Source organism: Lepidochelys kempii, chromosome 6, assembly GCF_965140285.1.
Source record: "Lepidochelys kempii isolate rLepKem1 chromosome 6, rLepKem1.hap1, whole genome shotgun sequence".
NCBI classification, from domain to species: Eukaryota; Metazoa; Chordata; order Testudines; family Cheloniidae; genus Lepidochelys; species Lepidochelys kempii.
Genome location: NC_136385.1, coordinates 20,274,487 through 20,289,696, shown reverse-complemented (window position 1 = coordinate 20,289,696; position 15,210 = coordinate 20,274,487). Strand labels below are relative to the sequence as shown.

Below are 15,210 nucleotides of genomic sequence, written 5' to 3'. Positions count from 1 at the left end.
TCTCCTTCTTGGAGGTTCAGGAAGCATATCGGTAAGTGAATCAGTTGGCTTATGTGGAACTTGGAAATTACCTCCAGGATGAATTTCAGACGGAGGTGCAGGGATACCTTCTCTTGACGAATATTAGCATATGGCGGGTCAGCCATGAGGGGCCCCAGCTCACCCACTTTCCTGGCCAATGTCACGGCGACCTTCAGAGACAGGTGGGTCATTGAGCATGTGGCCAGTGGTTCCAAAGGTGGCCTCGTAAGCATTGAAAGTAAGAGACTGAGGTCCCACTGAAGCGTTGGCTCCCCTACCGGTGGGAAGGTCCCAGGCCGACCCTTTAGGGACCTGGTTGTTACTGGGTGAGTAAGAACAGAGTAGCCATCTACTGGCGGATGGAATGCACTGATTGCCGCTAGGTGGACCTGCAGCGAGGTAACAGAAAAACTTGATGTCTTGAGAGGAGGTGGGCTAAAATAGCAGGACTACCTGCTGGCTCTGATAGCTGGTTCCATTGCACCCAGGTACAGAAACATCTCCATTTGGCTAGATAACATTTTCTGGTAGACTCTTCCCTGCTGTGATTAAGAATAGTTTGAATGGCCTGCGAACATGAATGCTGTTGGTCTGATGACCATCCAAATGCCAAATGGCAAGGAGAAGAGAGTCCGTGCTGGCATGTCTGATCCTGACGTTCTCCTGAGTTAGCAGCCAGGAAGGGCTGAATACTGATGGGCTGACTTTTGCAGGAAGTCCGGAAAGCAAAACTGTCTGGGCCAATTGGTTGCAAAGAGGATGACTCATGCTTTGTCATGACAAATCTTCCCAGGACCCTGGGGGAGTAGTGGGATGGAGGGGAAGGCTCATCCAAGTCAGTAGGAGGGCACTGCCCCAGGAGTCCTGGCCTTGTGTGGCTCTGGAACAACACATGTTGAACTTCTTGTTCATCTGAGAGGCAAACAGGACCCACAATGACGTCCCCCACTGAGTGCAGATGCCATTCAGCCCTGAATTGTCACTCCCACTCGCGACCGGTGTTGAAATACCCGCTGAGGCTGTCTGCCAGTGAGTGCTGGGCACCACCAGGGTACGTCACAGAAACTGTACCATAGGATGATGCCTCGATGCATGCTAGCAGGGATCTTCCCCCTCCTGGTCAGTGGGAGGAATCTGTTACAGGCCTGACTGGCTGCTCTTAGTTCCAAGAGACTGATAGGCATCTCAGCCCCCCCAGGGGTGGCTGCGATAGGTGACCCTGCCTTCTCCCGCGGAGTGTGTCTGTTACTGACTGGATTGGCCTGAGGCGACCATATTTTATCGACACAAATGGACCTGCAGCCCCTGCGGTCGGTGGATCTGGATCCCAGCCACGTGACAGAGGTGTAAACTTCTGCTGTGCCGTATGGCCGGGGGCGAGCACACCTGCCTGCCACACGTTTAACTATAGGAGCCAGAGAGCCGGGGCACCCTAGGTAATGCGAGGTCAGAGCTGCAGTGAAAACGCTGCTGACAAGCTGAGCCCTGTGTGCTGGAGTGGGGATTTTTCAGAATATTTTGGATGACTACTGTGTGGGCCCCAGTTTCCCCTATGTAGGGCGTGGCTAACTAGGCGGTGGGAAAGGATTGTTTACTTCTTGCAGAGACCCAGAGATACAGGCGTGACCGACGCCTAGCTGCTTGGGTCACCATGCCCCTGGAGAGTCTCAGAAGACAATGGCCACTCCAATCACCCAGACATTTGGCACCTAGCTACAAAAGACCATGAATGGCCCACCCTCCTTAGGAACCCAGCTGAGTGTGACCAGCTGGAGAACAAAGGACTGAGGAGGGGCCAGGTGAGGTTGTTAAGTGTGGGTTGTTAAGTGTGGCAGGGGACACTTCTGGACTGGAACTAATGAGGGGGTCAGAGGGCTCTGGTCTGACCCAGATGGGCTAGGCTGTAGCTTTCTGTTCTCCATGTTAACAAAGGACTTTCTATGCTGTGTTCCAGATATCTAAGAAACCCTGCTGCTTTTACAGCGCTGGCTGAGAGTCACTCCAGAGTAAGGAAGCTGGGGGTGCATTGCTTCCTTTGGGCATGCAAGTCTCCGGCAGGTGTCCCATCCAGGTGGACTTGCTGCAGGTCGGTCCCAGGTGGTGGTGAAGCCAAGTGGCTTGCCCCAGTGAACGAGTGTGACCCTAAGAAGGGGTCTTACCAGGGACTGTTCCAGGACTGTACGACAGCACCAGACCTGTGGATCCGCGGCAGCCTGTTTGTTGCACTAGGAGACTGTCCTAGCCTTCATACCCAGGGAGGAAGGGCTGGTTTGTTACTCCACGATCAGTCGTTTCCCTTCAATAACTCTCCCGCTTTCGCAACCCTGCCCCCTTCTCCCACCTTGCATTCTGAGCGCAGGCTGGCTGCAGTCCCAAACCGTGGGGGAGGGAGGGAGCATGGGGGCAGGAGACACCCACATGCTGACTGATAGCGTGCAGGAGGAAATACATGCGTGCACCATCTGTCTCGCCGGCACCTGGGTCGATATCCCAATTGCTCCACCATCCCTCTTCTCCCCGTCGATCCTAGGTGTATCTGCACCTCCTGCCTTATCAACCCCTTCCAGGGGACACTTAATTACCAGCCCCTTATGTAAGGAGAGCGGGGCCAGGATCTATCCATCAAGAGGCTCCTGCTGCCGGGCTGGGTTGTGGGGGGAGCAGAAGATCTATAGATTTAAGTAAACTCCACACCGTCCATCCTTGCTTACAAGACAGGTCATCGGTGTTGTAGGTTTCAGAGTAGCAGCCGTGTTAGTCTGTGTTCGCAAAAAGAAAAGGAGGACTTGTGGCACCTTAGAGACTAACCAATTTATTTGAGCATGAGCTTTCGTGAGCTACGGCTCACTTCATCGGATGCATACCGTGGAAAATACATGTAGCCATGTCAGTCCCAGGATATTAGAGACAAGGCGGGGGAGGGAATAGCTTTTACTGGACCAACATCTGTGGGTGAGAGAGACATGCTTCCGAGCTACACTGAGCTCTTCTTTACGTCTGGCCAGGGCCTGGGCCAGGAGCTGCTCGGCTCCCCTGTCTCCCTAGGAAGCCAGGAGGAGTGAGGCCAGGAGCTCTAGGGGAGGCACCTTTCCCCAGGCAAGGAGCTCTGGGATCAGCTGTCCTGTCCAGGGACAGGGCCCTCTTGCTGAGAGCCAGCAGTGAGAAAGACAGGGCAGATCCTGACTGGCTGAGAAGCAATGGCTGCCTGGCAATAGCTCCTTCTCCTCATCCCCAGGTTGGGGGTGAGTCTGGAGGGGAGACCAAGCCGCTCCCAGCAGGGGTCCCACCATGGCTGTCACTGGAATCCGCCTGGCCGCGGGCGTGAGAGGGTGGGGCAGGCACTGGCATCTCCTCCCTTCCTGAGCTCAGCTCTTCGGCTGGCCCACGGAGGTGGCTCCTGGCTGGGCTCTCTGTAGCGGAGGGTGGGGTGGCTGGAACCAGCACTGCAGGACACCGTCGCTGTGCTGGCATCTGTCCTGTGACGGCACCAGCCGGCCGGGCGCCGCTAACTCCAGGCTGCCTGCAGGGTTTGCTGCAGCACTGGGGGAAGATGAGGGGAAAAGCGCCGACAGCTGGAATTCCTTCCGATTCAGCCCTCTGTGGGAAGCACATACGGACACACGCTCCCATCTTACCACGGCCACACGCCGCTCCCCAGACACGTGCCACCAGGCCTGCTCTGCCCTAGGACATCCTGCCGCACCAGCCTGATCCGCCCCATAGCTCTGTACCCGCCCTGATCCGCCCCACAGCACGTCTGCCCTGCCACACCCCACTGCCCCGGTCCTGATCTGTCCCATAGCTCTGTACCCGCCCTGCCACACCCCACTGCCTCAGCCCTGATCCATCCCATAGCTCTGTGCCCGCCCTGATCCGCCCCACAGCGCCACGCCTGCCCTGCCACACCCCACTGCCCCGGCCCTGATCCGTCCCATAGCACTGTGCCCGCCCTGATCCGCCTCACAGAACCATGCCTGCCCTGCCACACCCCACTGCCCCGGCCCTGATCTGTCCCATAGCTCTGTGCCTGCCCTGCCACACCCCACTCCCCCAGCCCTGATCCGTCCCATAGCTCTGTGCCTGCCCTGATCCCCCCCACAGCACCACGCCTGCCCTGCCACACCCCACTGCCCCAGCCCTGATCCACCCCATAGCACTATGCCCGCCCTGATCTGCCCCACAGAACCATGCCTGCCCTGCCACACCCCACTGCCCCGGCCCTGATCTGTCCCATAGCACTGTGCCCGCCCTGATCCGCCCCATAGTCCCACGCCTTCCCTGCCACACCCCACTCCCCCGGCCTTGATCCACCCCATAGCGCCATGCCTGCCCTGATCTGCCCCACAGCACCACGCCTGCCTGCCACACCCCACTCCCCCGGCCCTGATCTGTCCCATAGCTCTGTGCCCGCCCTGATCCGCCCCACAGCGCCACGCCTGCCTGCCACACCCCACTCCCCTGGCCCTGATCTGTTCCATAGCACTGTGCCCGCCCTGATCCGCCCCATAGTCCCACGCCTTCCCTGCCACACCCCACTCCCCCGGCCTTGATCCACTCCATAGCGCCATGCCTGCCCTGATCCGCCCCACAGCACCACGCCTGCCTGCCACACCCCACTCACCCAGCCCTGATCCGCCCCATAGCTCTGTGCCTGCCCTGATCCGCCCCACAGCGCCACGCCTTCCCTGCCACACCCCACTGCCCTGGCCCTGACCCACCCCATAGTGCCATGCCTGCCCTGATCCACCCCATAGCACTGTGCCAGCCCCGAACCACTCCACACCTCTACACCTGCAATGATTTAGACAAAATGCCAGAGTTGCAGAAAGCATAATGGAAAACAGAACATTTTGGGGGGCAATTTTTTGAGGGAAGTTTTGGGTTTCGGAAAAAAGGCCGTTTGTTGACAAGAAAACCATTTTGTGTAGAAAATTCCCACCGGCTCCCACACTCTGGCCTGCTTGCAGCTGTACCCAGCCATGCGGGCGCAGACATGCCAACGCCTGTCCACATGGCACACCCACATACACACGCCCAATCTCACGTGCTCCCGCGGCCATCCCTATCCCATTGCTCCTTCTGCTACGCGCTCTCCCCCACATGCACACGTGCATGAGTACATGGTCCGATGCGGGATCGCGTCTGTTACACGCGCAGCCTGCCGTTCCCACGGCACATGCACTTCTGGGCACACGCTACCCCCAAATGCCCGGCGGAGGAAGGGTAAGTGGATCTGGGGGAGGGCAGCATGCTGGGGAATGGCTTCACCTGTGTAGAGAGAGATGAAGGGGGAGTCGATCACCTCGAACTTCAGGCTAGGAAGGAACACTCGCCACTGGAAGAGAGAGAATGAGAATCACAGCTGGGGCTGGGGGTGTCACGCTGGCCCCCCTGCCCAAGAGGGGTCAGGTGTACAAGCAGGAAGCCAGAGGCTGCCCCGGTGCCCATTCAACGCTTCTTCCCTCTGTGTCTCCTCTCCTGGCTGCCAGGGATTGTCAGGGAGAAGAGGCTGCCCAAGGGAAGCTGAGTCCGCAGCTTGCTGCCCGCGCCTATCTGAGCCTTCCCATCTCTGGGTAGCAGGAAGTAGCCACTCCCAGTAGCCAGCTGCCAGGTAGCACGCCCTTAGGCCCCAGCCCTGTCCGTGTGGGGAGTAGGGAGGTGCCGTTCCAAGGTGGCTGCGCCAGATTGTGCAGCACTGATGCCCTCCAACTCAGATTGTGGCCTGGGACACACCAGTGTAAATCCAGAGTGACTCCAGACTGGCGCGCTGGCCTTGTCTGTACAGGGGCGGCTGGGGTGTTTGCACTGCTGTAGCCATACATGCATTGCCCCAAGATTGGGCTTGTACAGGTAGGACTCACTGGTAATTCACCAGGGCATCTGTGCACACACCCTGCTTCGCACCAACGCAGCCAAACCAATGGGGTTGCATTAATGCTAGCCTCTGTAGTCTAGAGAAGCCCTTATACACCACAATGGCAGGAGCCTCCGCCTGAAGCCAACAGGAACATCTCCGGATTTACTCTGGTGTAAATGAGGGCAGTTTTTAGTGACTAGGAAATTGCAGTCTCCCATTGTGGGATTGTGACTCAGAACCAGGATTTCAGATGTGCAGAGAGACCTTTGTGATCACAGTTCCGATGGAACAGGCTTGCCACTCAGTCGCTTATTGTGTTGCGTGACAAAGGCAGTTTTAATCCATACCCTGTACTGCGTGCGTGTGCATCTCTAGAACACACACACTCTCCCCCGTGCTGCTAATCAAGCCAGGCTCTCAGCTGAGCAGAGAGACCCACTGAACCTCTTTAAAAAGGCTAATAATATTTCACCTCCAGCGGCCCACAGAGCTGGAACGGCCTCCATGAAAGGAGCAAGGCTCTGCAGAGAGGGATCAAAACGAGATTGTTCAGAGTCTCTAGGAGACGAGGAACATTTTATCTCGAGGAGAAAGAGTTTTAGATGCCCTCCTGAAATAAGCACCCAACCCTGTTTGAGGGGATGGCTTTCTCAAGCACAGAGAGCTAGCTCTTCATTATTGCCTTTTCCCTCTTGGTATTTTTTTGCAATACTAGCCAAGAAAGTAGAAAACAACTTTTCTCAGGGCCCCCTGCCCACCTCTACTGTTTGCCAAGCATGGATCCCCCAAACTGGGTTGATACCAGGACCTTTTAATTAACAGACCTTGAGCTACAGATGTCAGTGTAATTGTGCGACGATGGTGAACTGTGCCGCAGCACCAGCAGGGGGAGCACAAGACATTAGTGTAGGGGTGGGCAAACTTTTTGGCCCGAGGGCCAATCTGGGTATGGAAATTGTATGGTGGGCCATGAATGCTCACATAATTGGGGTTGGGGTGCAGGAGGAGCTAAGGGCTCTGGTGGGGATGCAGGCTCTGGGGTGGGGCTGGGGATGAGCAGTTTGGGGTGCAGAAGGGTGCTTCGGGCTGGGATCGAGGGGTTCGGAGGGCAGAAGGAGGATCGGGGCTGGAACAGTTGGTTGGGGCACGGGAGGGGCTCAGGTATACAGCCTCTTGGTGGTGCTTACCTCAAGCAGCTCCCGGAAGCAGCAGCATGTCCGTTCTCCGGCTCCTATACGGAGGCGTGGCCAGGTAGCTCTGCGCCTGCGGACGGAGCAATGCACGGAGCCCCCTGGCTGCCCCTAAACATAGGAGCTGGAGGGGGACACGTCACTGCTTCCGGGAGCTGTGGCATGTGCACACTGAGTGGCCCCCGACCCTACACCCCAGCGGGAGCTCGAGGGCTGGATGAAATCGGCTGGTGGGCCGGATGTGGCCCGCCAGCTGTAGTTTGCATGAAGGTGCTACCTGAATGGAGGTAGTTTCTTGTTTCATTGCTCAGCTTTTTAAGGAGCGCGGTGGATCTGAGACCAACAGCACCGAGTCATTGCTAGGGGCACCCCTCACAACATTAAACATCAGTTTGGAAGTCAGCCGCACAGTATTTTGTGCTTAAACTATTGAAATCAAAACGAGCCAGAAGCCCCACTGAGCAGCTGGGCACGTTTCCTTTCCTGAAGACAGCTCTTACTGAAGTTGCCAACTCGGGACCTGATCCAAAGCCAACGGAAGTCAGCAAGCTTTTGCTCAGGCCCTAAATCAGTGCTCTCTTCCCCAGCCTCTCTTCAAGCCTGTCTATGCACAGAAGCAACACTGCGTCAACTTACATGGGTGATTATACCAAGGCTGTTATGTTGACCCAGAGCCCTGGGTCGATGTTTCTATTGCTGTCTGTGAGTGGCTTGTTTCAGTTGAATTTAAACCCCTTTCTAATCAACTTAAGCTAAGTTTTATATCACTTTGCAGCCAGGCAGCCTTGGGCATTGGTTTAACTAAAGCCACTTTAAATGATCACACCTGTAGCTAAATGGGTGCAGTTTTGTGTATGTACCAGCCCCTAAATTCATAGCAGTACAGTGGGGAACTGCCAAGGGGAAGATACCCCGGGGTTCCTCCCTTCTTTACGATCCCTTCAAAGGGATCTCCCTCCCCAAAAGGCTTTCTCCCGCCCACCCCGCTTGTTTTTTCCCCTTTGAAATTCAAAGTCTTGCTTGTGCTGAAGGCATTGGGAGACTTAGGGAGACGGTGCCCTCAAAAGTGCCAAAGCTGAGCCGCTAGGAGGGGGAAGGGAGGGGGGATTATCAGACTGTCTAGAACTTTGTGGTGTTTTGTCTGCACACATTTAACTCCAGTGCTAATAATAGTGGGGGAGGGATAGCTCGGTGGTTTGAGCATTGGCCTGCTAAACCCAGGGTTGTGAGTTCAATCCTTGAGGGGGCCATTTGGGATCTGGGGTAAAAATTGGGGATTGGTCCTGCTTTGAGCAGGGGGTTGGGCTAGATGACCTCCTGAGGTCTCTTCCAACCCTGAGATTCTAGGATTCTATGATTACACACTGTGGAGAAAGGAAACCTTTGCTGAAGACCCAACATCCAGCCGCGCCCATTGAGGCGCCTGTGTTCCCAATGCACACACTCCGAGTTGCCCAAGAGGTCATCCAGCAAAGACAGGAGATTGGATTTGACACTCCGGACATTCCCCAGGTGCACAGCAAGCACGGAAAAGTGCCCTTTCCAGCCATCTTCACATGCCGCAGAGATGTGGAAAAGGGCACCCGCTCCGTTTTAAAAATCCCTTGGCAGATCGCCTTTAATGCTCCTACTCTGCTAGGCAGTCACCTGTTCTCTCCTGCCCCTGCAGAGCAGCCCTGTGTGAGCTGAGCAAAGGCCATGCTCCAGGGGAAATGGATGGGCCCAAATGTCCAGGTGGCAGGTGCTAGGGGAGACTGTCAGTAGCTGTCAGTGCTGCCATCGGGCCCTGTATCTTCTCACAAATGCCAGGTGCTGAGGGTGGCAGAAGGGAGCCCTGAGGCTGAGGGAGGCAGGTTTGAGGCACAGCCCCGGAGCTGAATGAGGCGGGGAAAGGGGAATCCAGGCTCCACAGGAGGGTCAATAGGCTCCCGTACGCCCAGCTGAGAGGGTCATTCAGCCTCCCAGGGACGCAGCCAAAGCTTCCATCTGCCCCCGCTTGCTGGGACCCTGCCCAGGCCAGACCTTGCGAAGTGATGGGGCAGGAGAGGCGTTCGGGAGACTCCACTGCGGGTAACGCTCTGCAGGTCACTCGAAGGCACAGACACTGCTCGGTGGTTCTGCAGACAGTGCTGCTTCGCTCAGCACTGGCTTCCCATGGCAGGACAGGGGGGAAGGGATGCTGGCTGGCTGGGTGCTTGTCTGTCTGTCCGTCCCCACCTTTCTCGACAACTCATAGCAGACCAAGATCTCAACTGTATCAGCTGCTTTCCACAGTCTCCCACTGACAGGTACGGCCCCGAGCCCCCGGCATGGCTCCGGCTCCTGCACACCCCCGTTTCCCACAAGCAGCCCAAGCACCCCGATGCCCTGGAGAACGCCCAGCGGAATGTGGGGACGCGCCCCCTGCGGAGGCTCACGGGTAAGGCAAGGACAGGAAGCCCAGAGCAGCACCCAGGGCTGGACGCACCAAGGCCAGCAGGTGTGTGTGCACCAGAGCCTGGCGACCTGAGGGGCACAGGCTGAGCACAGAGCAGCCCTCACAGCTAGGGAAGTGCCTGCCTGCCTTGCTCCCAGCCCCAGCGCATGTCACTGCCTAGCTAAGGCCCGGCCTTCCCCAACAGCTCCGAGGGCCTCAGGAGAGCACGTGGCCCCGCAGAGCCAGCACAAAAGATGGCTGTGCCTAGAGGTGGGTTCGCCCCTCCTCCACCGGCCGCAGGGAGGAGCACAGCTGGCAGGGAATGCCTGCTCTAGGGATGACAGATGGTCTACAGGAGAGGAGAGAGGCAGTCCGGCCAGGAATGGCTGGCAGATTCACTGCCGAGTCCTGGAGCCAGGACTCCTCTCCCGGGGACGCTCAATTAGTGTTCGTTATGAGAGAAGCATCGAGGCCAGAGCAAGGCCGTTAGCACTGACAGTCCATCGGATGCCCAGCGTGTGAAGGGAAGAAACCGCCCAGCGCCAGGCTGGGAAGACGCACTCCGCTGACCCGCGCTCTGCCTGCTCATAGCATGGGCAGAGGGAGCAGACACCCCTTTGGGGCTGGCCCTTCAACGCACCCAGGGAGGCTAGAATCACAGGCTCAGCTGGTGTCACTCCACTGGGGTGTCTCTGAATGACACCCGCTGAGGTCTGGCTCTGGGAGGCTAGAGATGGGTGAGACCTATTAGAGTGCACCCTCCCATCCCCTCCAGCCAAGGCAGGATTATCCCCCTCCACCAGTGCTTCGCTCACGCTTGGCTGGACGGTCTCAAGTGGAGGAGTCCCACCCTGTCCCACAGGGACCACGCCACAGCCAAACAGGGCGTCTGCACTAGCCATCCCTTGGGCCCTTTTGCCTTTTGGGGAGGGGCTGGCAAGCGACAGCTTTACTCACATCCCTGCCGAAGGCCTGAGATGCCCCCCTCTGACTGACCTGGGCAGCAGGCAGCGCTTCCGAGGGCAGCACGCACAGCTCACGGTGGCACCCTCCCGTTGAGGCAGCAAGGCTGGCTAGGCGGCTTCTTTATCCAAAGAGGAGAATGGGCTCTGTGGACTCAGTGACCCCCCCTTGGGCAGGGCCAGGCCAGTCTCCCATGTGCTCCAGCAAAGGCCCTCTGCAGCCATCGGGGTTTGAACTGGATGAGGTTGGAGTTGGGAATTTGGAGGAGAGACAGGGGCAGGGACAGGGGGTCCCTGAAGACACACTGGGCTCCAGCAGTCCCCTCCCTGCTCCACCCCGGGCCTGCAGAGATTTCGGGCTAGCTCGAGATGCAGAGAACCTGATCGTCAGCAGTGCTGAGCAGCTGCCGATCCCACCAGCGTCAGCTGGAGACATGGGTGCTCAGTGCTGCTGAGAACCAGGCTCTGGGCCTCTCACACCGAGCCCCCTGAATCGGGGGCCACCGCTAGAAGATTTGACCCTGATGCCCTGTAGCGTCTCAGTCCCGGAGAAGGCTGGGGCATTACAGTGCAATGCTACGAAGAGACGCCAGTCACGCACCATGTCCAAGGAGGATGCCCTGCCCGGAACACACTACGTGTGCAAACAACGGGGGAGGATCATCTCTAGGGAAAGCTCCAGGGAGAGACGGGAGCCACAGGGCGCCCGGGAGTGTAGATGAGGGGGGAGGTCAGGGATCTGCCTGGGGGAATCTACAGGGTTCAGACACAAGTAAGTGGGCGGAGGATGTACTCCAGGGTTGCAGGGAAGAGATGGTAGGAGCTGGGGCTCAGGCTTCTCACAGGTTTTCTCTGAGCTGAAGTTGTGGGGGTGTGGTGGGGGAATGGGGGATTCAACTGCAGGTTTCCCATTGTCCTCTGGCAAACCTTCACCCTTGGAACAGATCCAAGTTGAGGCTTTGGCAAGGGAAGTAGCAGAGCCCAGCAAGGGGATGGAGGCCACTCAGGGACGTGCTCTTGACTCTCAGAGCGTTTCCCCGAAGGTAAGCAGCCGTGAGAGCCGGGGCCTGGCGAAGCCAGCACCACAGAGCAAGCCTGGCAGGGCCCAACCAGAGGTTACTCACGCCTACTTCCACGTGGTCCGATCCGCGGTCATCCTGCTTGTGGAGGAGCTCAAAGTAATAGCGTCTGGAGGACATGAGGCTGCACGAGAGGGAGAGAGGCTGGTTAGGAACCAGTGACCCTGACAAGGGTCTTCTAGCCCTCCTTCCGGGGGGGAGCCCGCAGCCCTCCGGCCCCAGAAGTTTGGCTCCGGGAGCGGGGGAGCACTTGGAGATGGCGGCAGCAGCCGTGTGCCGAGGGGTTTTATCGCCGGCTGGGAGATCAGCGTGTGGGGCAGTTCCCTCACCCCCACTGCAAGAGCCCGACGCACTGGCGTGGGAGCAGCTCTCCCATCACCCAGGCAGAGGAGACCTCTCCTGTACGGGACATGCCGACAGATCCTGAGGGGATTTCACAGAGGGCGTGAAGGAGCTGTGCCCCCTTCCCAGCTCTCCTCCCCACCTCCCAGGATGGCCCCCGCAGAGCCCCCTGTCCCAGACATGCACTGTCCCTCCCAAGCAAGCCGTTGGCTGAGGGTCACCTAGAGATCTTCCCAGCTCGCTCTCCACCTGGGGCTGGGCCGTGCGGAGCAGCTGCCAGAGCTCCACGGCTGTGTGAGATGCCTAGGTTCCTCCCGCTGCTGCTGGGCATGGAGCGGGACGCGCGCTCTGACAGGTGCTCACAAAACCCCTCTGCTATTGCCTTTCGGCTCTCCCCGACACCTTCTGGCTTACCATGGGGCAGTGTGGAGAAGGCTTCCCCGACACACGGTACCCCCTGCTCACCCCAGCAGGGAGACCCTCACTAGTCTGTGTGGCGGGGATCCAGCTGCTGCTACAGGTTACAGTGACTGATTCTGCTGCCTCTCTCGCATATGCCCAGGGCCTGTGCCTGGTTTCTGCCTCCTGGCTGCTCCTGGCATGGGAGCGGAGATTGACACGGTGTTTTGGCTCAGGGATACGGTGAATGGAAACACGAAGTGATGTTGTCAAGCTGCAGGCATTCTGCAAACAACCTTTCTGGGGGGAGCGGTGGGGGGGGGGGCGGGCGTTGTGGGCGATGGGAGGGTACGAGGATGCAGGAGGGGGATGGGGAAGAGAGCGCTGCTGACAGCTCCACTCAGGAGACAGCAGACCCTGCCCCAAGCCTGCTGCTCTCTCTGTGCTGCCTGTCAGTCCCTGGTAGCGAGCTGAACCCTCCCTCCCCACTTCCTGGGGGGCTGCATGCCACACTGCCATGGGAACCCCGCCCAGCGCCCAGCGAGGGGAGCGCTGTCTGCCCGGATGGCATGAGTCAGGGCCAGGGCCTGGCTCGCATTGCAAACGCCCTGCCTCAGGAGAAACACGGTGCTTCTGGGACACTCGGCTTTGGGATGTGCTGGGAGGAAAGCCAGGTTGTTAACCCCTTTGGCTGGCATCTCCTAGCCCACCCACTGCCCTGGGCCCCGGAGACACCCCATGGACAGGAGAGGGGGCTGTTGTCCCCAACCCCTCAGCATTCAGTGTGATGACACTGGGATCACTGACCCCAGCTACTGGTGTTCAAATGCAAGGGTGGGAAGAGACCACCCGGAGACCTGCCTCCACCCTCAGCAGCCTCCGACTGAGAGGGAAACAGATGGACAGACAGCCCCGCTGCAGCTGCCTCCGACGGGTGTTCGGTGACCCCGTCGTGTAACGCCTCTGAGGGCCTGAGCTTCAGTAGCTCCAAGGCCAGGCTGGGGAGGGGGATTAGAGGGCACTGGGCAGGGCCGTGGCCCCCAGAAGGGCCCTCAGAGGAACTAAGGGACCCCAATGCCGGTGCTTTCTGGCTAGGACGATAGAGGGGCAGTTTCCTGCAGCTGCTTGTGCCAGGGCAGGGACCCTGCACGCTGCCTGGGAGAGACTGCGGTGGCAGACAAGGATGCAGGACAGGGCGAGGCACATGGAGGTGCAGTGGCTGTCGGCCAGTTCTCTCAGTTCTAGGGATACACAGTTCCTCTGGATGATGCCAAGCACGCACTGGGGCCCAGACATTTCAGAAAGTGAGGCTGCCAAGCTAGCAACCTCTGCTAAGGGGGGTTCCTGGACTGGAGTAGCAGGGGACGCTGCAGCTAGGAGATGGAGTACACTGGCAGAGCTGCGTGGGCCCCGCAGTGGGGATAGCAGGGGGGCTGAGGTGCCCTGCATAGGGGTAGCTAGCAGAAGCCGGCGTTACCCAACTCTGCCGCCTAGGTGACTGTGACACCCAGGAAGAGTCAGCACTGGGCCTGGTGCGGTCCCTGTGAGAACAGCGCATTACCATGCATCACAGGATTATCTGACCTCCCCAGGCTTTGTCTGAGTGCAACATGATGCTCTGATTTCCCCTGAGAGCTCCGGGAGATCTCGCTCTCATGGCTCCAGGCTGGCCGGCCGCCCACCGGCTGGGTGTAATCATGTATGGCCTGTGCGCCCGAATGCCCCTGCCACCAACGCTCCCCTCCCCCCTTCTGTCACTGCCATCCTAATTAGATTAAGAGGATCATATTGTCCCCGGCTAATCATCTGCAAGGGCAGCTGCAGCGTGCGACACCCCAAGCCTTCAGGGTGAAGGGACGCGGGCTGGGACTTTGGGCTAGCCCCAGGGTGGATGGGGGTGGCGAGCGGCAGGGTGCAACTGTTCCTGGGGAGGGGCAGACGTTAGTCCCCTCCCACTGCACAGTCACTGGGAAAGCCCAGGGTTGGGAAGGGCCCCCCACAGGAGTGAGGGCAATAAGATCTGGTGTAAAGGAACCTGGCAGATCACCTGTCTGCGGGAAGCGGGGTACACACTCCTAAGCCCTTAGGTTTATTACCTCAGCAGTGGTACAGTTTCTGTGGCCACAGACCATGCTCTATGAACTACTACAAAGGGGAGGGGCTGTCATCACTCAGTTAAACCAGAGGAGCTCTTCCCTTTCTCCCCTCCTTCAGGAAAAATGAGACTGACAATGTGTCTTTGGACTGTGGAACTCATTGCCACCAGGTGTCACTGAGGCTAAACACTTAGCAAAACAGAGACTAGACCTTTATGTGGATCACAGGATATCCAGAGCTCTAATACTAAGAGAGGGCTTGGGAAAGGAGGTGAAGCATCATGCTTCAGGGCTTATGCCAACCTCTAGCTATTAGGGGTTAGGATGAGACATTCATAGGGGCCAGATTAGCCCACATCTGCCTACTGTGGGGTTTCCTGCACCTTCTTCTGCAGCATCTAGTGCTGGTCACAGGATGGTGAACTAGAATGGCCTGGGTCTGCCCCAGTCTGGCAATCCCTGCATTGCTGTCAGTACTGTCAGAGAGCAGAGTTAACAGCAGGGAGATCTATTCAGGTGAAATTAAAAGAAAGGAGAAGAGCCAAACACCTGATGCTACAAATCAAGCATTCCCAGGCTAGGAAGGACGGTCTTGTGGTTAGAGAACAGACTGGGAGCCGGGACTCCTGGGTTCTATTCCTGGCTCAACTTCCCTTCCCTGTGGCTCAGGTCTCCCATTTGCAGAGATAATACCTCCCGGGGCACTGAGAGGCTCAGTTCCTTAGCATCCCCCCTGTGCTGGCAGATTCCCCAGACTGATGCAGTACAGTTATTGCACACACAGGGGCCATGAGAAACAGAAGGGCTGGAAGGAACTCACAGCCAGCTGCTACCAACGTGTCAGCAGA

The 15,210-nt window shown here is 58.2% G+C and overlaps 1 protein-coding gene across 4 annotated transcripts in view; it reads right to left on the bottom strand.

Annotated features, from left to right (window-relative positions):
- Window positions 1-15,210, bottom strand: part of B4GALNT4 (beta-1,4-N-acetyl-galactosaminyltransferase 4) — a 125,316-nt gene that overhangs the window by 19,581 nt on the left and 90,525 nt on the right. For 3 of the 4 annotated variants that reach the window (XR_012159301.2, XM_073347009.2, XM_073347010.2), the window contains exons 8-9: window positions 11,571-11,649; window positions 5,290-5,356 (exon numbers count right to left, since the gene is read on the bottom strand). Coding sequence is in view for 3 of the 4 variants with exons in the window: in XM_073347009.2 (XP_073203110.2) it covers window positions 5,290-5,356; window positions 11,571-11,649 (146 nt within the window). In the remaining variant the exon portion in view is untranslated. The remainder of the gene's footprint in view (window positions 1-5,289; window positions 5,357-11,570; window positions 11,650-15,210) is intronic. The other variant, XM_078853147.1, reaches the window with a different exon arrangement.